The sequence below is a fragment of the Chrysemys picta genome, chromosome 20 (genome assembly GCF_011386835.1).
Source record: "Chrysemys picta bellii isolate R12L10 chromosome 20, ASM1138683v2, whole genome shotgun sequence".
Lineage (NCBI taxonomy): Eukaryota > Metazoa > Chordata > Testudines > Emydidae > Chrysemys > Chrysemys picta.
In genome coordinates, this window is record NC_088810.1 from 15,785,073 (window position 1) to 15,812,242 (window position 27,170).

The following is a 27,170-nucleotide window of genomic DNA, read 5'->3' on the forward strand; positions in this document are numbered from 1 at the left end:
CATCAAGACTTAGTCTAGACCAGTTTCTCCAGAGGTTCTTACATCCTTTTGAAACTCCCGCCCTCTGTCTGCACTATTGAGACAACCCGTGCTGATACCTCTACCATTAACAGTCAAGCATATTGCCCTTATTACTAATGTTTTAGAGATTAAATCTGTAAATACATTTTATAGGAAAACAGGAAAAATGACTAAGTGCTTTTTAACCCACTTAAAGAAACATCTCTTTGTGTGGACAGACTGGAGCCTTCTGCAATCTGCATTTGTTATAAGCACCTCCATCAGGAATTAGGACCCCATTGTCCTAGGCAAGGTACAAACAAATCAGACAGTCCCTTACCCAGAAGGCTCACAGTCTAAGACAAAAGATTTGACTTGTGAACAGACAGGAGGGAGGAAGAAGGGACGTTAGGTTAGTTGTAACAATGATCTTAGTATTCCCGAGTACTAATTCAATGGAAATGGGTAGGGTTTAATGTTTTTTAAGTGACCAGCAAAAGGGGAAAATATGTGTTGGATTGTAAAGAAACAATGCACAAAAAAGGCCTGAATTGATTTGTGTTTTAATAATGGGTTTTGTATTTTTGCCCTTCCCCCCCCCCCCATGAGAGAGATTAGAGCTTTTGCTGAACAAATTCACTGAGTCACTAAAGAATTAACCAGATTTTGACATCAAACAGAGCTATTGAAAGGAAACTGTTTTCCATGACTTCCAGTTCGTTAACTTGGTGATGTCTCATCCCTCTTCTCTGGAATGGTTGTTGATTCCCTCCATTCTTCACTTATCCACCCTTGACATTTTTCACCCCCTTCCATCTGAAGGTCCACCCTGCCAGCTTCCCCCTGCCCCCATGCTCACCCCCAACATCTGCTTCCTCCACTCCTGTTCTTGCATTGTGGTGTGTTCCTGGCAAAACCGCTATGACCAGGCTAATTGCATGCACTACAAATTCATTCTCTCCTGTTCTACCATCTTCCTACATGAACCACTCTGCTACTCCATCTTAAATTAATCCCATGCCTCCAATCCCAGCTGCCTTTTCACCACTTTTGGGTATGTCTACACTGCAAACTAGAAGTGTATTCTTAACTCAGGTTAGCTAACTTAGGATAAAATAGCAGTGAAAACACAGCTACACAGCATGTGTTAGCATCTGGAGTTAAAGTCTATAGGGCAAGATGAACTTGCACTGGTAACCCAAGCTAAAGGACAGGTTACTGTGTCTTCTTTATTATTTAAACCCAAATTAGTGAACCTGAATTAAGAATACACTTTTTTCCACAGCAGTGTAGCCCTCAATCCTCAAACCTTCCTCTCCTCCTGCATCTCGGCTTCAGGATCTTATCAATTTCTTCCCAGGAAAAAACAAAACCCTGACATGACCTTCCCTCTCCCATCTGCTTGCCCTTTCTTTACCTTCCCCTCCCACCTCACAACCCTCTCCTCCTTCTCCCTGAAGACAGACAGAAGTTTCTTATCTTCTTTCCTTCTCCAGACCCTCCACTTGCCTCACTGACTCCATCCCACATGCCTCACACCCAGTCTCATACCCTCCCTTACTCTTCTCTGGCTCTTTCCTCCCACAATACAAACATGCCTTAAAACACCCACCCTTCTCCCTCCATTACCATACCATTGCCTCTCCCCCTTTTATCTCTAATCTCATTGTGTCATAACTATAAAGGGAAGGGTAACAGCTGTCCTGTGTACAGTACTATAAAATCCCTCCTGGCCAGAGACTCCAAAATCCTTTTCCCTGTAAAGGGTTAAGAAGCTCAGGTAACCTGGCTGGCATCTGACCTAAAGGACCAATAAGGGGACAAGATACTTTCAAATCTTGGGGGGGGAAGGCTTTTGTTTGTGTTCTTTGTTTGGGAGTGTGTTCGCTCTCGGGACTGAGAGGGACCAGACATCAATCCAGGTTCTCCACAGCTTTCTAAACAAGTCTCTCCTATTTCAAACTTGTAAGTAAATAGCCAGGCAAGGCATGCTAGTTTTCCTTTGTTTTCTCAACTTGTAAATGTACCTTTTACTAGAGTGTTTATCTTTGTTTGCTGTACTTTGAACCTGAGACTAGAGGGGAGTCCTCTAAGCTCTTTAAGTTTGATTACCCTGTAAGGTTAATTTCCATACTGATTTTACAGAGATGATTTTTACCTTTTTTTCTTTAAGAAAAAGCTTTCTTTTTAGAACCTGATTGATTTTTCCTTGTTTTAAGATCCAAGGGGTTTGGATCTTGATTCACCAGGAGTTGGTGGGAGGAAGGAGGGGGGATGGTTAATTTCTCCCTGTTGTAGATCCCAGGGGGGTTGGAACTGTATTCACCAGAAGTTGGTGGGAGGAAGGAGGGGGAATGGTTAATTTCTCCTTGTTTTAAAATCCAAGGGGTTTGGATCTATATTCACCAGGGAATTGGTGAAGGTTTTTCAAGGCTTCCCAGGGAGGGAAAAATTGAAATGGTGGCAGCGGAACCAAAGCTAAGCTGGTAGTTAAGCTTAGAAGTTTTCATGCAGGCCCCTACATTTGTACCCTAAAGTTCAAAGTGGGGATCCAGCCTTGACACATTGAATACATGATCTACAATCCCTGGCTGCAATTCCTCTCTGCCAATTCCATCCTAGACCAGGAGCAGCACTTCGGGGGAGGGGGGAGCCTTGCAGGGCCTATAGCCACCCCAAAATTTGCCTTAGCCCTCTCTCCCCACCCCACCAGCTGCCGTTCTCCGGTCACCCAGCTCTGAAGGCAGAGCAGAGGCTGCTGGCCGGGCATCCAGCTCCAGCAGCATTGGCGAATTAAGGCCAAGCATGGGGCCTGAGACTAGCCCCCCAGCCTGTGTCCCCACTAGCTGGGACACGATGCCCACAGGGTAGGTGAAGGGCTGGAGCTCTCCACAGCGGTCTGGACTGACTCACTCCAGCCTGGGCGCCTAGACCCTGCCCCCCCCCCCCTCCTACAATCACTGCTATCCGAGGATTCTGCTGGCCCTGGAGTCAGGTCCCCACACCCAGGCAGCTCCTGCCAGCTGCAAGCAGCCAGTGCCCCACACTGCTCAGCTCCAGTTTCAGACCTGGCTGGAGGTCGGGCCTCACGGCGAGGGGGGGCACAGCTCCCCAATTTTCTGTCTGGCCCACCTCTAATAGCTTGAGAGCTTTCAAAATTAGTTAACACCTATTTAAAGCAAATCCTGATAGATTTGCGTTAATAGCTCTTTCTAGAAGATTCATATACCCTTTTGGGTTGAAAAGACTCCAGTTCTCTCATCCTCCAGCAAGGACAGGGACCACAAGACTTAATATTCCTGATTGTAAAGTTACAGAAAGCAAATGAAACTTTACAACATTTGGGCTGCTCTTATACATCATAAAAGCAGCACAAAGGGAACAGCTTTAAATAAACAAAGGTTTCCCAGCAATATTTGCAATCCAAGCATTCAAAGTGCCTGAAAACACTGGTACAATGACAGACAGGCTATCCAAAAAAATGCACTTAAACAATGAAAATTAGTTGTAAGAAGTGAATAACCTCAATGGTGAAAACCAAACTGGATTTCTAGAGTGCTTCCATTTTGGTGAGTTTGAGGCATTCTTGTTAATACAGGAAACGAGATTTGTTTAGCAGCATCTATGATTTGTGACTTAACTGGGTCTCCAACTGTGAGCACTGTGGAAACAGCCTCCTGCAATCAGTATGGCTGCACGGGCCCCTGCATGCATCTGATAAGGAATCATCAACATTTTACAACCGGTGTTTAACTCACAAGGAAAGAAACTTCTTCCCCCAATTCAGACCAAGCAAAAATTCAGAATGAAGCATCGCTAAAATCCACCTCCACCCTCCCAGGCCTTTAATCTGCCCAGAAGGGCCCTGGGGAGGGCTTTACAGAGGTTCAAACTCAAAGCACCAAATAGAACAGGAGTACTTGTGGCACCTTAGAGACTAACAAATTTATTAGAGCATTAGTTGTCTTACCAACTCCCACCTGTTCATGCTCTCTGTATGTGTGTATATATATCTCTCCTCAATATATGTTCCATTCTATATGCATCCGAAGAAGTGGGCTGTAGCCCACGAAAGCTTATGCTCTAATAAATTTGTTAGTCTCTAAGGTGCCACAAGTACTCCTGTTCTTTTTGCGGATACAGACTAACACGGCTGCTACCCTGAAAGCACCAAATGTTTAGCACAATCCTCAAACCCCAAAGCCAATAGGGACCAATGCAGGGTGGGGGACTCAGCTGAGAAAAGGAGACTCGGCAACAAAGCGAACGATCTGCGAAGCAAGGAGCGAGACCCGGGAGCAAAGGAGCTATGGGCAGCCCCAGGGTACTGGGGTCCCAACACCTCAGAGAGAGACAGACACAGCTTCATGTACCACCACCACCAGGATCATGCCAGGCAGACACACCCAGCGGGATGAAGTGAAGCTCCTGAACTGCCTCCTGCCCCGGCCTCACTGCCCCTGGCCCCTTCTTGTACCCTCCCCCCGCCCGCCTCACGGCCTCTACCCCGTCCTCCTCTACCCTCCCCCCGCCCGCCTCACTGCCCCTACCCCCTCCTCTCCCCTCCGCCCGCCCGCCCGCCTCACTGCCCCTACCCCCCTCCTCTAGCCTCCCCCTCTCGGTCTGACCGCTCAGCCCCCCTCCTACCATAGCCCCCCCGCCCCGGCGCGGCACTCACAGGAGCTGACGCTGAGGAGCAGTAAGTGGAGCCGGCCCCACGCCCCGGGCCCAGCCATCGCCGCGCACCCAGCTACCCACGGAGCTCTGCGAGATGCCGCTGCCTGACTGAGCCCCACCCGGCCCCGCTCACCGCCCGCAGGTGAGGCCCCGCTCCCTGTACCCCCATTGGCTCCCAGCGTGCGCCCCGTTCCCAAGTGCTGATTGGATGCCGGTACGGTGTCGTCAACCAATAATATAGTCAACCCTGTGACCTGACTGGCTAGCATACCTACAGCTCCGCCCTGATTGGCTACCGGTGGGGGCCCTTAACCTCGCCCCCGTGAACTTAGTCCCCGCCCCAAGGCCCTCCCCTCCCCCCGCCAGGACTCTCAGGTTGCCATGGTGACGGAGGCCCCACTCTGCTCGACTGGCCCAAAAAACGCGACCCCCGCTCGGCGCTGATGGGGGCGGGGCTGCACCCAGGGACTGAGGCCCCCCCCAAATCAGAGAGGCTGCTGGGAGAAACCTGCCCCCCCCCGCCCTGCCCCCAGCCCAGCTCACCGTGTCCTGCACCCAGCCTCCTCCCCACAGCCCAAGGTCCCCCCCTCGACCCCCCCAGTCCCTGCACCCAGGCTGAGCCCCCCACACACCTCCCCTGTGGCCAGGAACCCGTCTCTCCCTCCTGCATCACCCAAGCCAGCCTTCCTCCCAACCCCTGTGGCCCAGCCCAGCTCACTCCCCACCCCATGGTCCCCCCCCCCCCCTTCTAGGATGACCAGATAGCAAGTGTGAAAAATCAGGACAGGGGTAGGGGGTAATAGGTACCTATTTAAGAAAAAGCCCCCCAAATCAGGACTGTCCCTATAAAATCAGGACATCTAGTCACCCTACCCCCTTCCCACCCTACGCCCAGCCCCACTCCCTGCCCCTTGTGGCCCAGCGCTGCACCCTGCCGCCTGGTCTTAGTGTGACAGGGCGGCCTGAGGCTGGGTGCTGGGGAAAGGCTCCCCCCCCCTCAGGCTCTGGCCCTCTCTGAAGTTCCAGGTGGCAGCAACAGGTTCACCAGGAGAGCAGGAGAAACAGCATTTCCGGAATCCTGACATTTGGGAAATGTTATCCGCAGAACGGAAAGTCCGAACACATTCCATTCGGGGACCTCGAAACGTTTTGATCCTGCTGAACCCTCATCATGTAACGTAACATATGAAATACGTCATATGCACAGATGCTATATAGACCATTGCAATCAGAAATGGGTACAAGAAAAACCATAATCAAATACGTTCAAGTGCTTAACTTAACAAGCTATATTAGATTTAAAGCAAAGTTTCTCACCACATGCTTCCAACAGCATTACTGACCAAACTCCAAGTCAGGACCCCTCCCGCAGAGTCTAATGGCTGCTTCTTTTGTTTTCTTAGGCGCAAGGAGTGAGATGGACGGGTGGGGGAGGGGAGAGAGGGTCCCTTGGGGTATTTGTCTCTCGTTTTAATAATTTCAGTCCCCTCTTGAAAAATGCCCATGACACAAAGGAGCTGGGGATGAGGGGTTTGGGGTGTGGGAGAGGCTCAGGGCTGGGGCCGAGCATTGGGGTGCACGGGTGAGGGCTGCGGGGTGGGGCCAGGAATGAGTGGTTCAGGGTGTGGGAAGGGGCGCTGGGCTGGGGCAAGGGGTTGGGGTGCAGGAGGGAGTGAGGGCTCTGAGCTGGGGGTGCAAGCTCTCAGGTGGGGCCTGGGTGAGAGGTTTGGGGTGCAGGAAAGGGTTCTGGGTTTTGTGGGGGGGGCTCAGGGCTGGGATTGGGGAATGGGGTTGCGGCGTGGGCTTACCTCGGGCGGCTCCCGGTCAGCAGCGCAGCGGGGGTGCTAAGCAGGCTTCCTGCCTCTCCTGGCACCGCGAACTGCGCTGCGCCCCGGAAGCGGCCAGCACCAGGTCCGGCTCCTTGGCGGAGGCACTCAAGCAGCTCCACGTGGCTCTCACCCACAAGCACTGACACACACACCCCCAGCGCCCATTGGCCGGTTCCCAGCCAATGGGAGTGCGGAGCCGGTGCTTGGGATGGGGGCAGCGTGTGGAGCCCTGTGGCCCCCCCCACTCCACCCACCTAGGAGCCAGACCTGCTGCTGGCCACTTCTGGGGCACAGGGTGGTGTCAGAAGAGGTAGGAACTAGCACACCTTAGCTGGGCAGCACCGCCGACGGCACTTTTAACAGCCCGGTCGGCAGTGCTGACCTGAGCCGCCGTAACCCGCAGTTTGAAAAACACTGCACTAGGCTAGGGTTACCATTCGTCCGGATTCCCCCGGACATGTCCGGCTTTTTCGGGTTAAAAATAGCGTCCGGGGGGAATTTGTCAATGTCCGGACTTCCCCTCCTCCCCCCTCCCATGCAGAGCGTGCGCGCTGCTTACAAAGCAGCCGGTGCTCCAACAGCCAGAGCCAGAGCCCTTCTGCACGTCCCCCTCCTCTCTCCTGAAACTTAACACCACTCCCCTCCTCTCCCTCCCTCCCTCCCTGCACTCACAGATCACCGGCCGTTCGCCTGGAGCTCCGAGCCTGCTGAGCACGCGGCTCTGCAGCACAGTAAGGGGGCCGGGGGCCAGAGAAGTGGCAGGGAGGTGGGGGGGGGGTAGTCAAGAGACAGGGAGCAGGGGGGAGGGTTGAATGGGTCAGGGAGTTCGGGGGGGGCTGTCTGGGGGTTGGGGGTGTAAGGTTTTGGGCAGAGTACAGGTGGGGGGTCTCAGGAGGGGGCAGTTAGGGGACAAGGAGCAGGGGGGGTGTTTGGGAGTTCTGGGGGGACTGTCTGGGGGTTGGGGGTGTAAGGTTTTGGGTAGTCAGGGTACAGGTGGGGGGGGTCTCAGGAGGGGGCAGTTAGGGGACAAGGAGCGGGGGGGGTGTTTGGGAGTTCTGGGGGGACTGTCTGGGGGTTGGGGGTGTAAGGTTTTGGGCAGTCAGGGTACAGGTGGGGGGGTCTCAGGAGGGGGCAGTTAGGGGACAAGGAACAGGGAGGCTTAGGTAGGGGGTGGGGTTCTGGAGGGCAGTTAGGAGCAGGGGTCCCAGGAGGGGGCAGTCAGGGGACAAGGAGTGGTGGGGGGGAGTTCGGGGCGGACTTTCTGGGGGAGGGTGGATAAGGTTTTGGGCAGTCAGGGTACAGGTAGGGGGTAGGGTCCTGGGGGGCAGTTAGGGAGAGGGGTCTTAGGAAGGGGCAGTTAGGGGATAAGAAACAGGGAGGCTTAGGTAGGGGTGGGGTTCTGGAGGGCAGTTAGGAGCAGGGGTCCCAGGAGGGGGCAGTCAGGGGACAGGGAGCAGAGGGGTTTAGATGGGTCAGGAGTTCTGGGGGGGGGCTGTCAGGGGGTGGGGGTGTGGATAAGGGTTGGGGCAGTCAGGGGACAGGTAGGGGGTAGGGTCCTAGGGGGCCAGTTAGGATGTGGGGAAGTCAGGGGACAAGAGGCAGGGAGGCTTAGGGAGGGGGTGGAGTCCTGGGGGGCAATCAGGGGACAAGGAGTGGGGGGGAGGGTTGTGGGTTCTGAGGGGGCAGGAAGTGGGAGGGAGTGGAAGGGGCAGGGGCGGGGCTAGGACAGGACAGGGGCGGGGCTAGGGCGGGGCTCCTCCCGTCCTCTTTTTTGATTGTTGAAATATGGTAACCCTACACTAGGCGATCTGGAGACTATGCAGTACCAGCAGAGAGCTATGCAGTCTAAGTCCCCTAGTGGATCTGCAGGGTATACCAACAAGAGGAGTTCTTTTGCTGCTATCGTTAAGCTCCCAAACGACAAGAGTGGTCTACGTGGGATGGGTGGCCAGCATGACTACAGCAATTGGGATGTGAATTTTTTTCACACTCATAGCTATGCTGGCAAAACTGTTTAGTGTAGACCTAGACCCAGCCTTAGGCTCCTAAATCATTTAAGTGCTTTTGAAAATGTTACCCCCAGGTCTAATTGACTGCAGCTAAATCGATCTGAGGAATATTTATATCGGTTTAAGGGTGTCCACTCAGCCTCATGCACTGGGTTAACAAAACATAGTTTTCATTACACCTTGTTAAAACAGTACAATTTTGCATGTCTCTTCCCCTCTTTCTCTCTCTATCCCCGTCTTCCGTTTTCCATATTCCTGTCGTTCTTTCTCTGTGCTCCCTCTGTCCACCGCCTTTTAGCTTCGCTACCAAAGGCTGTGGCGTTATAATTCAGCTGGTTTTGATTAAGCAGCATCATAAAAATAAGTCCATCATTTTTATTTACAATGGAAAAGCCCTTTCCTGGCCTCCCATCCCTCCCCCCACCATTCAAAAATGGGTTTTCCTCAACTTTGCAGGAGAACCCACACCCCAGAGTGATGTAGCTGTGCTGATCTATCTTCCCACCCAATGACACAATATTATTACACCTCTTGCCTGCCTCAGGTAGTACTACTAATGTTACATATGCCTCGTGTTATCCCATTGGTTTCCATTAGCTGGCTCCAGTCAGCCTGATTCAGAGAAAGGTGGAGGGAGTCAGGGCTTGCAAAAATGTTTTTCTTCTCTGTTACTCTGTGTGTCCCTACAAGGTCTGTTGATTGGTACAGTATTACTTGTGGTGAGGGGGACAATGGGGCTCACCTCCCAGGTACTGTGGACATTATTATCACTGGTGGATGTATAGGGCCTTCATTTTCAATTTTTATTTTATTTATTTTTTCCTGGGAATTGATCAGTGTTTATTACCACAACAACAAAACCAGGTGAAACTCAGTGCAAAAAACTTCTAATAATTTTTCTGGGTAAATATCGGGGTTTATTTTGGTGGTCTGAAAGACAGGGCGGGAGGGGGGAAGTATTCAGTAGATTAATGCTTTGAATTCCATTCATCAATTTGGTTTGCTGCAGAACTAAAACACAAGGCCACCTCTGAGTTTAAGAAAACAATATATTTCTAATCCCCAAATGAAACTTTTCGTTTGAATAAACGGTTCACTGGTGTAGACTTAGAACTATTAGCCTATAAATATTTACAGTAAAAGTATTTTTATCCAGCATGTTGGGGGAATGGGGGGTGCCGGTATGTGAAAAATACTGGTTAACTAAGAGGGAGGGAGTTTGGGTGCGGGAGGGGGCACAGGGCTCGGGGTTGGGGTGCGGGCTCAGGGAGGGAGTTTGGATATGGGAGGGGGCTAGGGGTGCGGGAGAGGTTTTGGGGTGCCGGATCTGGAGGCGATCAGCTTGGGCGGCTCCCTGCAAGCAGCAACCTGTCCCTGCTGCTCCTAGGTGGACATGCGGCAAGCAGGTCTGCACGCTGCCCCTGCCCACCTCGAGCACAGGGTTGGCTCTAGGCACCAGCAAAACAAGCACGTGCTTGGGGCAGCCCATTTGCAGGGGCGGCAGGGAGCCAGCCTGGCAGCTGAGAACCAACAGGGGGCCTTGGGATCTGTAGTTCCTTGGTTAGCTCCCTGCCTATAGAGCCAGCCCTGGAGCAGGGAAAGAACTACATTTCCCAGCATTCCCTTGGCCACTACCAACAGGAAAGAGGGAGAGGGAGTGAGGAAGCTGAGACCTCATGCTGCAGCCTGCTGTGAATGGAGAGCTGCACTGGGAAGGGCAGGGATACCATATTTTAACATTCAAAAAATAGGACACTCCACGGGGAGGGAGGGTAGCCCCACCCTGCCACCATCCACTCCCTCCGACTGCCCCCCACAGAAACCCCAACCCATTCAACCCCCTTGCTCCCTGTCCCCTGATCACCCCCTTCCGGGACCCCTGCCCCAACTGCCCCCCAGGGCCCCACCCCCTATCTAAGCCCCACTGGTCCTTGTCCCCTGATTGCCCCCTCCTGGGACCCCACCCCCATCTAAGCCTCCCTTCTCCTTGTCCCAACTGTCCCCTCCTGAGACCCCCCCTCAATTTCCCCCCTAGGACTTCACCCCCTACCTGTCCCCTGACGAACCCCTGGGACTCCTATGCCTATCCACCTGCTGTCTGTCCCCTGACTGCTCCCCCCAAACCCCTGACCCATCTAACCCCCCCTTCTCCCTGCCCCTGACTGCCCCCCCGAACCTCCGCCCCATCCAATTCCCTGTGCTCCCTGTCCCTTGACTGCCCCCCCAGTACTCCCTACCCCTTCTCCAACCCCCCAGTCCCCTTACCGTGCCACTCAGACCAGCGTGTCTGGCTTTGCACAGTGCCAGACATGCTGCTGCATACATGCTGCCATGCTCCCCTGCGGAGCCACCGCCCCCCCCCCCACCCCCCAGCACCTGCCTTCCAGATTTGAACAACTCAAAATTCAGGAGTGCTCAAGCTCAGTTTGGGCGGCTGTTACTTCATTTCTCCCAAATCAAATATACTGATCCACTGTAACTTGCTGTAGAAAAAGTAGGATACAATTGAGCAAGCAATGCTTCCCAGTGGTTATTAGGACTGGAATTGCTATTTTCAACAGCCATTGCCTTGTTTGTTTGTTTGTTTGTTTGTTTAAAAGGAAGACAGTGATTGCATTGGCAAATTCCCCATAGAAAGAAAGAGTGGAACAAAAGAATAATAAAGGCACCTCAACTTTTCCTCATTTATGTAGGACAGTCTTATAATATGCATCCAGATAACATCCAATCACACAAGCTGAAAACTGTTCCACTTTACTGCAGTTCTGTAACCATATAGGAACCAATCCTGTCTGTGTTCTGTGCACACCTAAAATTCCTGCTGAATGACCCGCCCTGGGAGCGAGTTACCAGTGACCCAGGGCTGCGGCGGAAGGAGGGTGCAGGTGCGGGGGGAGGGGGGGAGAGCCCAGGGCTGGGGCGGCAGGAGGTGTTTGGAGGGGGCAATGGTGGGGGGGTAGGGGAGAGCCCAGAGCTGGGGCGGTATGTGTGGGGGGAAGAGCCATGGGCTGGGGCGGCAGGGGGGTGCGGGTGGGGGGGAGAGCCCAGGGGTGGGGCGGCGGCGGGTGCGGCAAGGAGCCCAGGGCTGGGATGGAGGGCAGGCAACATTTTTTTTGCTTGGGGCGGCAAAAAACCTAGAGCCGGCCCTGCTCGAACGTTGGCTCTGCAGCTCCCATTGGCCGCGGTTCCTGGCCAATGGGAGTTGCGGGGGTGGCGCCTGCGGGCGGAGCAGCAGGGACAGTTGGCCGCTTCCGGGGAGCCATGCGGAGCCAGATAGGGAGCCTGCTGGCCCTGCACCAACCAGAGTATAAACCGGACTTTCTATGAAAATTTGAAATGCCGGTTTATAGGGCTTTCCGGTGGGCACAGGGCCGGATAACACAGTTTTTACTGTACATTTAATAATTGGGCCACACAATTTGCAGCACATACATTCAACTTCATCCTTTTCTCCTGTTTTTGTTTTTTTTAAACTTTCAAATACTTCCTTGTGTTCTGAAATGTATTCTCATACAGATTTTCATTTTCTTCCCATTTTAGTGTGTCAAATCTTTAAACCGTTATCTGCTAATGGCTTGAAATATGTATATGGTGGGCGTGAGATTCATCAGTACATTCAGATGTGCACGCACTTCAGAGCTTGCGTGCGTGCCTGTTTGTTTATTGTGTGTATCTTCTAGATCAGTGGTTCTCAAACTTTTGTACTGGTGACCCCTTTCACATAGCAAGCCTCTGAGTGCGACCCCCCATGTAAATTAAAAATACTTTTTAATGTATTTAACACCATTTTAAATACTGGATGCAAAGCAGGGTTTGGGGTGGAGGCTGACAGCTCGCGACACCTCCCCCCCCATGTAATAAACTTGTGACCCCTGAGGGGTCCTGATCCCCAGTTTGAGAATCCCTCTTCTAGACTAATACATAGCCTTACCTCAACAGGCAGCTTTGCATATACATACAGACCAATATACTATCATAATGCATGTATCTCATGCAATTTATTAAAAAGAAGAACAGGAGTACTTGTGGCACCTTAGAGACTAACAAATTTATTAGTCTAATAAATTTGTTAGTCTCTAAGGTGCCACAAGTACTCCTGTTCTTCTTTTTGCAGATACAGACTAACACGGCTGCTACTCTGAAACATGCAATTTATTGTATTTTCCTAATAAAACAAGCTATTTTTTATTTATTTGAATGATACAAAAGTAGAGTGAAAAATCAGAAAAAACATGAATAATACTTTTTCTAAAACCTGGGAAATTTTCAGTAAAAATCGGTTTGAACTAAAAACGAAGGGGCTTATGGAGGTACAGCAAATTGATCCTTGAGGGTTTGCTGACCTCTGATGGTCACTGCTAGACAGACAAGTTAAAAAAAATTCTGAATAGAATCATAGAATATTAGGGTTGGAAGTGACCTCAGGAGGTCATCTAGCCCAACCCCCTGCTCAAAGCAGGACGTAATCCCCAACTAAATCATCCCAGCCAGGGCTTTGTTAAGCCTGACCTTAAAAACCTCTAAGGAAGGAGATTCCACCCCCTCCCTAGGTAACCCATTCCAGTGCTTCACCACCCTCCTAGTGAAAAAGTTTTTCCTAATATCCAACCTAAACTTCCCCTACTGCAACTTGAGACCATTGCTCCTTGTTCTGTCATCTGGTACCACTAAGAACAGTCTAGATCCATCCTCTTTGGAACCCCCTTTCAGGTAATTGAAAGTAGCTATCAAATCCCACCTCATTCTTCTCTTCTGCAGACTAAACAATTCCAGTTCCCTCAGCCTCTCCTCATAAGTCATGTGCTCCAGCCCCCTAATCATTTTTGTTGCCCTCCGCTGGACTCTTTCCAATTTTTCCACATCCTTCTTGTAGTGTGGGGCCCAAAACTGGACACAGTACTCCAGATTAGGCCTCACTAATGCCAAATAGAGGGGAATGATCTCGTCCCTCAATCTGCTGGCAATCCTCCGATTTATACAGCCCAAAATGCTGTTAGCCTTCTTGGCAACGAGGGCACACTGTTGACTCAGATCCAGCTTCTTGTCCACTGTAACCCCTCGGTCCTTTTCTGGAGAACTGCTGCCAAGCCACTCGGTCCCTAGTTTGTAGCAGTGCATGGGATTCTTCCATCCTCAGTGCAGGACTCTGCACTTGTCCTTGTTGAACCTCATCAGATTTCTTTTGGCCCGATTCTCTAATTTATCTAGGTCCCTCTGTATCCTATCCCTACCCTCCAGCGTATGTACCACTCCTCCCAGTTTAGTGTCATCTGCAAACTTGCTGAGGGTGCACTCCACGCCATCCTTCAGTCCAGATCATTAATGAAGCTATTGAACAAAACCAGCTCCAGGACCGACCCTTGGGGCACTCCGCTTGATACCGGCTGCCAACTAGACATGGAGCCATTGATCACTACCCAACCATCTAGCCAGCTTTCTATCCACCTTATAGTCCATTCATCCAGCCCATACTTCTTTAACTTGCTGGCAAGAATACTGTGGAAGAATGTATCAAAAGCTTTGCTAAAGTTAAGGAATAACACATCCACTGCTTTCCCCTCATCCACAGAGCCAGTTATCTCCTCATAGAAGGCAATCAGGTTAGTCAGGCATGACTTGCCCTTGGTGAATCCATGCTGACTGTTCCTGATCGATTTCCTCTCCTCGAAGTGCTTTCCACTTTGATAGAGACTTGTATCCATGGATCTCTGATCTTCACAACTCTCCTGAGGAGTAGGTAATTATTACTATCACCCCCATTTTACAGGAGGCACAGACAGATTAGTTAATTTACCTAAGATCACTCAAAGTATGTGGCAAAACCACACATTATCATTAGCACCTGAAGTTTCCAGCCAAGAACAGGGCCATGAGGGGTTCTCCCGTCAGCATAGTGAATCCACCTCCCCGAGAGGCAGGGAAGAATTCTTCTATCAACCTAGTGCTGTTTACATGGAGACTAAGTCGGCTTAACAATGCCGCTCAGGGGTGTGGATTTTTCACACCCTTAACCGACGTAATTTTCTAGTGTAGACAAAGCTGGAGCCTCCACTCTGCCCCATAAATGAAAAATGTTAAAGCCACGATCTGGTGTGTAAAGCTTTGGTTTAGTCTACACTTATAACTTATACTAGCATAGCTATGTTGGTCAGGGATATGAAAAAACATACCCTTTAGCAACCTAGCTCTGACCACAAAACCCCCAGTGTAACCACAGCTATGTGACAGAAGAGTCGTGCTTCTGTTGGACAAACCAATAAAATTTGGGGGTGTTCTTACACTGGCAAAACTCCTCCTTCTGTCCACATATGCTGCATCTACACTAGGGGGCTATGTTGGCATAGGGTCTATAGCAGGCTGTGTCCACACTACAGCGCCACAGCTGTGTTTCTGTAGTGAAGACACTTCCTCCGTTGACAGAAGGGGTTTTTCCATCGACATAGTTAATCCATCTCTCCAAGAGACAAGTATTCTTTTGTCGACATAGCCACAGCTACACGTCTAACTCAGTGGTCAGGGGGTGACATTTTTCAAAGCCCTGAGCAACATAGCTAGGTTGATTTTAATTTTTAAGTATGGACCAGGCCTTAGGCATCACCTGACTACACCGACATAAGCTCTATGTCTCTCGTTGCAGTGGGTTTATTATGTCGGCATAGCAGGGGAATTACATTGGCGGGAGGAGCATTTCAGTATGTTCACTTCCACTGTTTTGTTGACAAAAGCTGACTCTTGTCAACAAAAATGTGTAGCGTAGACAAGGCCTTAGAGTATGTCTACAGTATGGAGGCTATACCAGCATAGTTATGCCAGCATTGTCTGCTAACGTAGACACAGCCTACACTAGGCATTTTCTGTAGGGTCATGTCTACATTACAAACTTTGGTCAATGCAAGTTACATTGTTGGATAGCCGCTGCCATTAGTATATCATTTGGGCATACACATACTTGCCTGCTTCCGTCGGTGCTCAGCGTACTCACCACTAGTGCTTGTGTCCATGCACAGTGTGGTGCACCACGGGTAGATATCCCAGTAGGCCACACGCCACCATCTGGCGCAACGTCTTCTGGGAAGATTTCACTACATGTTGTAGGATAGAAATAACTCACCCAGGGATCTCTGGGAACTAGGGTTCAAGTTCCCAGCATGCACCTTCCTCCATCCCATAATGCCCTCCTTATCCCATAATTGTTGTGGGGGTTTTTTAAATCCCACGAACCAGCCCACACTGTTTTGTGTCCGCCATCTCTTTGGGGAAGCATGGAGCCTGCACAGCTATGTACTAGTCTCATGAACGTTGCAAATACAGGACACACAATCCTCTGGTACTATCGGAGCTGCAGGAAGAACTGAAGAGTTTCTTCAAAGACAGTTTGTTGAGGGACATAGCGAAAAACATTTCAAGGTTGTTGGTGGCATTTATGGCACAGCTGCAATGGTGGAACCGCTTCTGGGCGCAAGAAACAAGCCCTGATTGGTGGGATCACATAATAATGCAGGTCATAACGCCATGACGTTTTGTTCAGATATGAATATTTCAGAGTTACGAACAACCTCCCTTCTCAAGGTGTTTGTAACTCTGAGGTTCTAAGGTACAATACAAACTCCTAACATAAATTAACCAAACGGAACTTGAAATTTAGAAAGGCAGCAAACAATTCTGTCCATTTCAGAGCACAACTGAAGTCCATTTTGGCTACACATACACAAACCTATGAGAGGCACGGCTGGCGTATGTGAAGCTGTGGTTGTCCTTCCTGTGCGCTGGCCTGGAGCGGCAGGGGTAGGGATGTGGCCCTGGTGAAAATTGGATAGTTGGGAGGGGGCAGGTGCAAGGAGCTGCCACCATGGAGTTCTCCATGGACTGCAAAGGGAGGTGAACCTGTGACTGCTGCACTTGTAGGTCAGCTGCCACCATGGAGTTCTCCATGGACTGCAAAGGAAGGTGAACCTGTGACTGCTGCACTTGTAGGTCAGCTAGAGACCACAGCATTTGTGTTTGCGGCCCTGAGATGCCCCATTCTATCCTGGTGCAGCTGCCTCTCCTGCTGGGATTCATGCCTCTTTCTCCATTTTCTCCTGTCCTTTCTATCCCGCTCCCATGAGGCCCTTTGTTCATGGTCCGATGCAGGACTAGCTCAGCATGTTCTCCCTAGTCCTCTTTTTTTCTCCTCTGCATCAGGCTCTGGCATGCTGCGGGTGTGAAGGGGACACCCCTCAAGGCTGCAACAGCAGCAGCTACAGATAAAACAGACAGAGGTACCATTGTAGTTATTGTCAGTTGTTGGCTCACGTGTGTCCTCTCTCTGTGCTGTCACGGCTCTGGCCAGGTAGCCAGCCCAGCCAACCTCGAGCGAACTGCCCAGAAAGACCACAGACTCGGTTTAGTGGTGAAGGCACTCGGCCAGGTATTGAAGGGCCAAAATCCATGTGCTGTGTATGTAAAACCCTGACACAGGCTCTGTGAGCAACTTTTTACAGGCCCAAAGTCCAAAGTTTGGTCAAGAGGCCTAGGGGCCTAGCAAACAGTGAACAATATTGGCTAACAGAAGCTGAACAAAGAAGAGACAACCTTGTTTTTTTACTAAGATAAGCATAAGCAAAACGCCAGATGGGGAGCAGTAATTGGCACCCTCATCAGAAACTACAGACATACCAAAATATTGAAGGGGGCCTCTATGTCCACTCCTACTGCAGGAAAAGGTAGCCAATACCGTCCCCACGTACCAACCTTGATTTCATGGAGAGGTTCAAGCATGTCAGTATGAGATATGACCCCCTCCCTCCCAGATTCCAGTGTCTGCCTTTAAACACAATGGGCAACCTGAAAAACAATTTCTATTGTCATATACTTTTCAATGTCTTTTTGCTTTAACCCCCAGAAACGTACCTGTTGGACAATTAGAGGAGCTACCTCATTCCTGTGGACCCCAAATCAGAATTCAACATATATATTTTATAATTATACACTTTATACCTTGTTTAAAGGAAAACACCTGTGTACAAACAGTATGTTACATGTTAACCTGAAACCATGGGCGGAGACATTATGTAATCTTTAATCTATTGGCTTACTGTGCTTATCTTGTCTTGCTGCTAGGCCTTTCTAGGGGCTCGGGACCTCCCACCCCGTCACTTCCCTCCGCCCATGAATATTCCATATAATCAATTGTAATCAATAGCTTGGCAGTGTCTCTGAGCCTAATAAGCAAAGTGACACTCCACCAACGCTGTGCGTAATAAACCCACGTGCTTGATTCTACACGGTGTCCATTTCGTTCCTTCAGGTATATTGCCAAGAAAGCACGGTACTAGCACCCCATAGCCACTACAGGGACACTAATATATGTATGCTTGTGACAAAGGACCGGCTTAGTGAGTGGTGGGACTTTCCACTGCCCCCTAGGCCACATGAAGGGTTAAAGCGAGGCATCTCAACATTTATAGACTGAGACCATCCATCTGGGATAAACAACTTACGTGTTTTATGACGTGTTTGTTACCTCCCCTTTTACCTTTCCCCTGAGGTTTCAGACAAAACATCCCTTTTTATTCCTTCTGTCAAACCAGCTTATGTGCCAGGCGGGGTTGTTCTTGTGCTGGAAGCTGGTTACATATTCAGTGTGGTTTAGCAATAGTAGCAATACCAGTGCTGAGTTCATGCACTGGATGCTGATTTGGAGGCAAACGTCTGCTTTTGACAAGCAGGGCCGGCTCCAGGCACCAGCTTCTCAAGCAGGTGCTTGGGGCGGCCGCTCCGGAGAGGGGCAGCACGTCCAGGTATTCGGCGGCAATTCGGCGGACGGTCCCTCACTCCGCCTGGGAGTGAAAGACCTCCCGCCGAATTGCCGCCGCAGATCGCGATCGCGGCTTTTTTTGTTGTTGTTTTGGCTGCTTGGGGCGGCCAAAACCCTGGAGCCGGCCCTGTTGACAGGGCCTGACTTTTGCTCATAGCGTAATTTTTGCTGATTTTGGTTGAGGCCCCAGGACTTGCACCAGGCCCATGCTTCAGGCTCTCTTTTTACTACAGTAGTTACAATCACAGCAGAAAGTGCAAGTTTCAAAACGCCCCTCCCTTATTCCCATAAAATGTTGCAATAAGACATAACGCTGACTGTAATGATTGTGATGATTAGCTTTGGAGTGCCTCGCTCCAGTCCCTGCCATGGCGAGTACAGCCTGCCAGGGGCCGGGCTGCAGGGAAAAAGAAGAGGGCAGTAAGATTTTTGGCTGTATGAAACAATAACATTTTGGACCCTATTTCTGCACTGAAACTTGGCAGTGTTTTCCACAGGCAGTGGTGATTTTAGCTGCTAGCTCGCTCACGAGGGTAACAAAGGCGCAGAGCACAGCTGCTGCTGGTGTCCCAAAACTGCCGGGGTTTGTGTGTCACTAGCCTGTTTGGTGCAATGGTGCCAGCTGAATTCATGGCCGAGTGGCATGGGAAAGTGTTCTACTGCAGAGGAAGAAATAAGGCTGCTACCCTAGAAACCTGTGGGAGAGGATCACAGAGTACCTTCGGGAGTTTCAAGATCTCTCAAGAGGCTACATGGGACATCCCTGTGTACATAAACAACCCCTCCCCTGCCTCTCCTAACCCAGCAGAAGGAAAAGCTGATGCCAACTCTCTCTGTGTGGTGTACCTCTTCCTCTTCTCATACAAATAAAATGATGAAAAGTTGATACCTGTGTGTTGAAACATTGCCAGGAAAAATGCATGCACGCACTTACGCAAGGTTCTTCCCCTTCAGCAGGCTTGTGCATGCTTGCCTGGTGCGACTGACTAGACTGTGGCAGCATCTCAAACAGGTGCTGGCTCACAGCAAAGCTGCCCTGCCACTGGGTCTCCCCCTCTTCCTCCCACAGCGGGGGTCTGGCTCAGGCTCCTCTGAGGTATTTATGGTGGCCTGAGCAGGGCCGGCTCTGGCTTTTTTGCCGCCCCAGGCAAAAAAGCCTCCCGCAGCCCCGCCCTCCCCCCTCCGGCGGGGAGGGCGCCGAGCAATCAGGAAAAGGCATTTCAAAAATATGTGGGGGGTTTTAAAGGGGGGGAAGGGGAAGAGTTGCTTTCAGTCTCTGTGGGCTGGGTCACGGAGTTCACAATTGTGACCAGAGCAGCCATTGTTGGGCATTGTGGGACAGCTGCTGGAGGATTGTAAGGGTCAGCTCTCCTACTGGGTTGACCGCTGTAGGTCGACCAGGGTGCAATGACAGTAGGGGAGGTGGTTTTCCCATATTGCCTTAATGGGGCACTTCATGTCAGCAGGAGACAATTTGAGCCTAGCCACACACAGCTAGGTTGGTGCACGGTGGCTTACATCAACCTCACTTTCTAGTGTAGAGCAGGCTAGGGTGTAGAAAGGCCACCTCCAGGCAGGATGTAGCTGCATTTACACCAGGGTTTCTGTCAACATCACTATGTTGCTGGGGAGGAGATGTCACACCCCTGCCACTATAACATGGGTGGGTCACAACTGTCTCAGGAGGTCAGGAAAGGCCAGCAGTGGGGTTGTGAGGCGTTGAAAATGTTATTACAGTCTAAACCAAAGAAAAGTCTCGCTCCCCCATCCCCACACCCCCTGACCCTTCAAGATCAAGTATTCTCCATTCTCCCACACATCAATTCTATATGCTAAGGGTAGGTCTATGCTTAAAACCCTGCAGCAGCAGCACTTCAGTGTGAATACTCACTACAGCGCTGGGAGGGGTTCTCTCGACACTGGAGATAATCCACCTCCCCGAGAGGCGGTAGCTCGGTCAACAGAAGAATTCTTCCATCCGTCTAGCTCTGTCTGCACTGGGCTTAGGTTGGCATAGCTACATCTCTGGAGGGGGGGGGGGGGCGGCACAGTGGATGTTTCACACAGCACATGCCACCCCCCCAAGAGACCTAGTTTTGCCGATGCAAGTTCTGCATGCAGACCAGCCCTAAGCATGGTCAGAAATGAGACATTTTTTATTGTTAGTGGGGAGGTTGTGCAATTTTTTTAATGTGAATAAGGGCTCACCCAGTGAAGAGGCTGAGAAACACCGATCTGTACAAAGACTTGTTTAGTATAATATGAAACCTGGCTGACCCTGAGCAAATTCCACTATTGCCTTGCTGCCATCACAGACGTCCCACCCCTTATCAGTACGCCCTGTAGTACATCGGAGGAAATGCTAGAGAGCTCTCTTTTCCGGGAGTGGCTGCAGAGAAAATCCCCCATGCAGAGGTGGCTGAGGGGCACCCAGTATGTTATAGAAATAGTAGGCTACAGCTGGAAGCGGCAGACTCAGCTGGAGAATGAGGTGGGGTAGCAAAATGACCATCAAATCTACCTCCTTGAGAGCTGCAGAGCAAATGGATGGGGTCTCAGATTCCCAGGGGAGGTGGGGGAGATGGAGTGAATGGGGGGGTGCAGATATCTCCCCACCCCGAATAAAATGCCTGAACCCCCCAGCTGCTGTCGGGGGCAGGGGGAGTGACTACATTTGGAGCAGGTGAGACACTGGGCTGGAAGGTGAGGCAGAAAGTAGAGTGGTAGCTTCTCAGACAGGTGCGTTAGCCAAGAGCCCCCCAGGGCCCAGAGCGTTTCCATCCCAGCACCGGGCGTCAGCAGCAATGGGACGACGTTGCAGCAAGGAAGCGAAGGAAGAGTCCTCAGGGCAAAGCCAGCTGCTGGGCGTGGAGGAACAGACACCAGCCCTCGCGGAGTCGTTCCCACTTCACTTCCCCTCCTTCTCAGACCATTCCTTGTAGCCGCCTGCGTAGTTACGGGCCCTGCAGAGACAGGAAGTGACATGTGAGTCAGAATGAGAGATGGGAGGGACTGCCTCTGAAGTGGAAGAGACAGACCCAACCCAGCTGTGACTGCCGAGGGGCCAGAAACCCAAGTGGGACCAGAACATCAGAGCAGGAGCTATGCCCAGAACTTTGAGAAATAATCTGCCCCCAGCACAGGGTCATACGGATGAATTTGAAGGTCCCTGAGGAACCAAGGTAGCTGTGGGAACATCCCCTATGGGGTTAGCTAGGAATTACTCTGTCCTCTCTCTCAGTAGCTAACCACGACTTTGTCTCTGTGGCCCTGGTGAGAATGTGGAGGATCACCATCCCCTCCAGTGGGTTTACTTCAGAATACACCAGTATAAGCAAGATCGGTGCTGAGGGATATCTGAGCCCTCTCCTTCTCCACCAGACTCAATGATTTCTCCATTAATAACCCTATACGTGAGAGCTTAGGGGGGCACTCAGAAGGGCTGGAGTCCATAAGACCCAGGGCATTTTAAGCACCTACAGCCCTTGCCTCCAAACCCACAGAGCCTGTGGTACATTCACAATCTCCCTGAGGGTCTGGTGCCCCATGGTACAAGAGCCCGGGGGGGAGAGGGGCAGGCTCACTTGGCATAGCCGAGGGTCATGGCGATCTCTGTGGCTTGAGCCCCTCTCCTGCTCATCTGACAGTGGAAGATCAAGTTGTCGTCATCCATCCGTGGCTTGTCCATGCCATACTTCATCTTAAAAGTCTCAGGGTCCATCTTCAGGGCTTCCTCGACTTCTGTCACTGGGTGTGGGAAAGAGAGAGATGATCGCGATCAGCAGTGCTCGTGTATCACCCTGGGGAAAGGTGTGTCACATCCGCACTAGGTGGGGATGTGACACTGGGGATGTGACACTAGCTGGTCCACTAGAGGATAGAAGCCTACTGCTGCTACTAGCTAATGGAGTTACTCCTTTAGCTCAAATGGTAAAGGTCTCTATCTTGATGCAGAAGTTGTGGAGCTAAACCCTGATGATGATGATTGTGGGCGATTGCTACACTGCTCCATAAATACAGGCGATGATGCTCTTATGTTTATGCATGCAAGTCCCACGTGCTTTACAAAGGGACACAAGCTACCACTTTTCCCACTCCTGAAATGCAGCACCCTCTGTGGTGAAACACAGCAAATGAGTGAGACACAGAAACTCTTCACATCCATTTAGGACAGGAAGTGAAGTAGAAGCCTGCATGCATTTAAAACCACCAAGGTAGTTTAAGGAAGAAGAGACAATTCCCCGAGCTGGAATTTGGCCAGGGTTACACCCTGTTAGGAGTGATAATAATAATGCAGAATTCAGGCCTGTATTTTTGCCTGAGATAGAATTTTAGGTCTTGTTTGCTCATTTAATTTTTGATACATTTATATTCGTACTAATATGTGTAAACAAAGGACAGACACTGTGCATGTTGCTTCTGCCTAGCCAGATACGTTTGTTAGTATAATGGGAACAGTTAAGAACAATTAAAGTGTTACTGGGTATAATGAAAGTATACTATAGGAGTGCACATGTTAACACTGCCTCAACCTCTATCTTAAGGGAAGGTCAAAGAACCCGTTGGGAAGGGCAGGAGGGGATTGAGGGGAAGATATAAAACACTAAACGGCAGGAAAAAAAAAAAAAGGGCCGGTCCCTGACCATAGCACAACCTCACTCCTTACCCCTCCCATGGGATCCAAAAGAGGTTGGACAAAACCCCAGACTCATGACCCCCAAAATGGAACATCACCATCAATTGTAAGGGGGGGGGGATCCCAAGCGTGCATTGCAGGTATAATTCTGCCTGCTAAAGTGGGGAGAGAACGGAACACTGGGGAACAAGGCTCTGCAGTGTCAAAGTTATTGACATGCTGCCTGAAAACCAACCCCAATAAACATCGCATTGCCTGCACTTCAGACTTCTGGTCTTCTGCTTTCTGTCTGCGTGACAAGAACCAGGGGAGGGGGTGAAGGGAAAGCCCTCTACACACCCATCTGCTTGTGCACACGTAGTGTCTTCATTGATCCAGCTTTGGTCTCGCATCACTTCCCCAGCACACTGGAGAGCAGGGAAGAAAGAGCGCCCCCTGCTGAGTTACTAATTCCACTTTCTCCAGGGCTCTAGTGCTACGTATCAGGAACGATGGGCCTGGAGTCCTTGCAGCTGACCTGGGGCTGGCTGGCTCAGCCTTCAGGCAGGCTAATGAGCCCAGCTGGGCTGTGGCAGAATCGCCTGATTGGCTCTTCCATTGGCTGCAAGGAGACTACGGATCTGCATTTAAACTCAGCGGCAGGTCGCTGACTCCTCTATGCTTCTGCCCGCAGCTGCAATCACTCCTGTGCCCACCTTGTTTCCAGTCCTGCTCAGTTCCTGTCTCCAGCTTTGACCTTTGGCCCTGACTCCAGCTTTGACCTTTGGCCCTGACCGCTCATGCCCTGGTCTGTGACACTACATGTTGCCCTCTGCAGTGGGGGGGACGCTCCCTCTACGTGCAATCGAAGCCCTGGTTGCTGGCACCCACAGCAACCCCTCACCTGGAATATTGACCGAGTTGTCGATATGGCCGTTCGCCACCTCCCCCGGCAACCGCACGTCGATAATCCGAGCCTTCCCGCTGTCGACCAGCACTTTCATGTCCTTGTGGGAAATGACGTTTCCTTTGTGGAAAGCAGAAACCAGCAGTCACTTCTTCCGCTCCCCTCGCATCCTCCCCCAGCAACCAGGGGCAAACCCCTCTGCTCCCCCCATCACAGGGACCTAGAGTCGGGGGGGTCTGCAGCAGATCAGCCCTTGCAGCCCCTCCCATGGTCTAGTCTCCTCCCAGGTGAGATGATTCCTAGCTACACTGAGGCCCTTTACACGGCTCTCAGTGAGAAACTGCACTTCACACCACCAGGGCCAGTGCCGTATAAAAGGGCCTTTGTGTAAATCAGAATTGTGACAGATATGACAATCTCTTGGGCAAATCTGGAATTAAGTTAAACCCGACTGACTGAAGTTTAAGTATTTTGGGAGTCCAGGGTATTGACAATGCCAGTGTTTGTGTTCTATTATGGGATTGTACGGCACTTCTCTGGGAGGATGGCCTTGACTAATCCAATTTCTGGACGATATTAGAAACTTCAGGGGATGTTTTGGGACAATACATGGGAAGTGGATTTCCCAGGGAATACTTGGATGCTGAGCCCACCTCCATCTATCCTTTAGAAGCTGCACTTGGAGCAGAGATCCTGTTGTCTGGCGGGTTACCTGTTCAAGGTCACTTCAAAGAACCCAACTGGATAAAGGAGTGACTCTCAGTGTTCTCTTCTGAACAGAGAGCGGGATGAACTTGACACCGCAGGGAAACCCCTGGGCAAGGCTGGGAAGGGCTGCTCCTACCAGAGCCTACATTGGAGGGGGTGATCTCTGGTAAGCTTATTAGCAGGCGTGTAGGTTTTTAAATTGTTTTTTCATTTTTTCTCTGCAACGCTGTTACCTTAATCAATAGGCTCGGGTAGGAAGAACTGCAGTGCCTAATTCGTGCCAGGGCTGAGCCCCGGCACCTGTGGGCATTGGCTGTTCATAGCCCCGGCATCTCCGGGCTTGCCGCATTAGTTCTGAAAGTAAAAAAATTGCTTAGGCTCTGGCATCTAATTGCTTGAGCCCCGGCACCTCTTGCATTACAAATTAAGCACTGAAGAACCATGCGGTAACTTATAATTGTAGCAATTCCACTGTTATTAGTCTCTGAGGGGAAAGCCAGCAGGCCTGCTTGGGCAGACTAACCCAACACAGGGAAGGCAGGGAGCTGCAGCAGCCTGGAGAGACCCCAGCCAGCAAGGAGAGAGACCCATGTCTCCACCCTAGAGAGATGACAACCGGGGGAGCTGGAAGTCAGAGCAGGCGCCCTTGCTGGGCCAGTGACAAGAATCAGGCCCCTTGTCTTTAGTCGGAGTCACTCGTAGGCAAAATCCGGCCCCTATAAGGCAACGGCTGAGCCGGGTTGTTCCTTTAGCCATTGATTTTCCAGACACAGGATTCATTTGCTCCTGACATGCTGGAGCAGGGTTCAGGCTGTGCAAGACACTGGGAGTGTGTGTGTGTGTGGGGGGGTGCGCCAAATTCTGCTCTCGTTCACACACTGTAAAGTTGGGTGCAACTCCTCTGACTGCTGTGGGCTGTATTCAAGGGCACACACACAGAGAGAGACCTGAATACAGAGCGTGGAAGTGAATTTTCCCTGCAGCTGGCCCTGGGCCTGTAGACACGGCCGAGTCCAGCACTGAGGGTTATTGCGGGGAGATCTCCCAGCATTGCTCCAGCACCTGCAGCTTTGTCTAGACGAGGGGGAAAGGTTTAAAAAAGGCACGGGGGTAGCTCAGCCCATTTGAAACCCCACCCAGTGTGGATGCAGCTTACCACCTCCACAGTCACATCAGCAGGGTTGTGCTGTAGTGTAGCCCTTGTCTAGCCAAGGGGCTCTGTCTACACACAAGAGTTGTCCCAGGTTAACGATGTCAGTACAGGAAAGGGAATAAGTCACCCCAGTCTGAGGCACCCTCACACCAGTATAACTGCATCCACAACTGGGACTGTGCCAGAATGACTATCTGTAAAAATAAAAATCACACCCCCACTCCTGCACCACCTCACAGCAATTATACCAGGACGGACGCTGTGTAGATAGGAAAAAAACCCACTGTTTTCCCTATTGAGTTTAACCCCAACTGAAAACCCCATTTAGCACCAGTGTAGACACTGTCTAAAACCTTCAGCTCAGTTTGAATAGGTCGAGTTACAGCCTCAGCTTTAACCCAACCAGTTCTGCATGTGCTACAGGTCAATTGCTTTGGCCTGGCTAGACCGTTAGACGGAGTTAGTTCAACTGAGCCAGGTAACTCAATCCAACATCCCATCTGGATACGGCCACAGGGGGATCTACCACGGAACGCAGCCCTGCAGTCCCACCCTACGCACGGTTGTGATAAGCTTTGTACAAAATGCCGTGCGAGGTCCCATTGGAAAACTGATAACTCGCTGCTTAATGACATGGTGAAATGTGTGTGGCAACATTATCATGAAACCCCCCCAAGGAGATTACTAGCACACCTTCAAAACCAGCCAGCCCTGCCTAGGCAACGGTTGTTGAACAGGTCTGTCCTCAGAGGAATGAGTGTTTACCTCAACTTACATATAAGTAATAAACAGGGTCCTTGAGACAGCATGGGGGGAAGGGGCAGGAGACAAAGCAAATTTAAATCTCAGCAAACAGAGATGAGTAGAAAGGGCTCAGAGCCTCCTTCGCCCTCAGACTCCAGGTCGCCACCTTTACTGTTTGAAAAAACTTTGCTTGGAGGAGTAATCATCAGAAGATTGATGGGACTATAAAAGAAAGGGGCAGAGAACCCCAAGTTCTCTCTCTTTCTCTTTCCACTAAGACAAAGGCACCAGCACCTTCTGGCCTGGGGGAAGAGATCCTGGCCAAGGAAAGGGGCAGTCACCATCTGGCTGGAAGACTGGGGGTGAGAGAGGCCATCTGAACACAGCCTTGAACCAAAACTTAATCTAGTAAATTTCAGGGAGACAAGGTGGGTGAGGTATTGGACAAGCCAGACCTGAAGAAGACGCTCGTAAGCTCGTCTCTCTCACCAACAGAAGTTGGTCCAATAAAAGCTATTACCTCCCCCACCTTGTCTTTCTAATACCCAGGGACCGACCCGGCTCCAACACCGCTGCATACACCAATGGAAGATGAAGTTTTAGACTTGGATGTGCGTTTTCACTTTTATTTCCTTGTCACCATCTCCAGCTTTATCGCCTGTCTTTGAATTCACTTACAATCCTATCTTCTTTTGTGACCGGACTGGTTTTATTTTTTAATCTCAACCA

General features: G+C 50.9%; 1 protein-coding gene and 1 long non-coding RNA gene across 7 annotated transcripts in view; one reads left to right on the top strand and one right to left on the bottom strand.

The window, feature by feature from the left end:
* TSTD1 (thiosulfate sulfurtransferase like domain containing 1) overlaps positions 1-27,170 on the bottom strand; it is a 61,512-nt gene that overhangs the window by 31,468 nt on the left and 2,874 nt on the right. For 2 of the 6 annotated variants that reach the window (XM_065574707.1, XM_065574706.1), the window contains exon 1: positions 4,679-4,882. In XM_065574707.1, coding sequence (XP_065430779.1) covers positions 4,679-4,736 — 58 coding nt within the window. In that variant the 5' untranslated portion in view covers positions 4,737-4,882. Of the gene's footprint in view, positions 1-4,678; positions 4,883-20,548; positions 21,278-21,898; positions 22,062-23,833; positions 23,957-24,777; positions 24,899-27,170 lie in introns of those variants that run through there. The other 4 variants (XM_024107047.3, XM_065574709.1, XM_065574708.1 and 1 more) reach the window with 4 other exon arrangements.
* LOC135976909 (uncharacterized) lies at positions 1,685-17,779 on the top strand. Its single transcript, XR_010594169.1, has 2 exons — positions 1,685-1,965; positions 17,400-17,779. It is a non-coding gene; the product is annotated as an uncharacterized LOC135976909 (long non-coding RNA).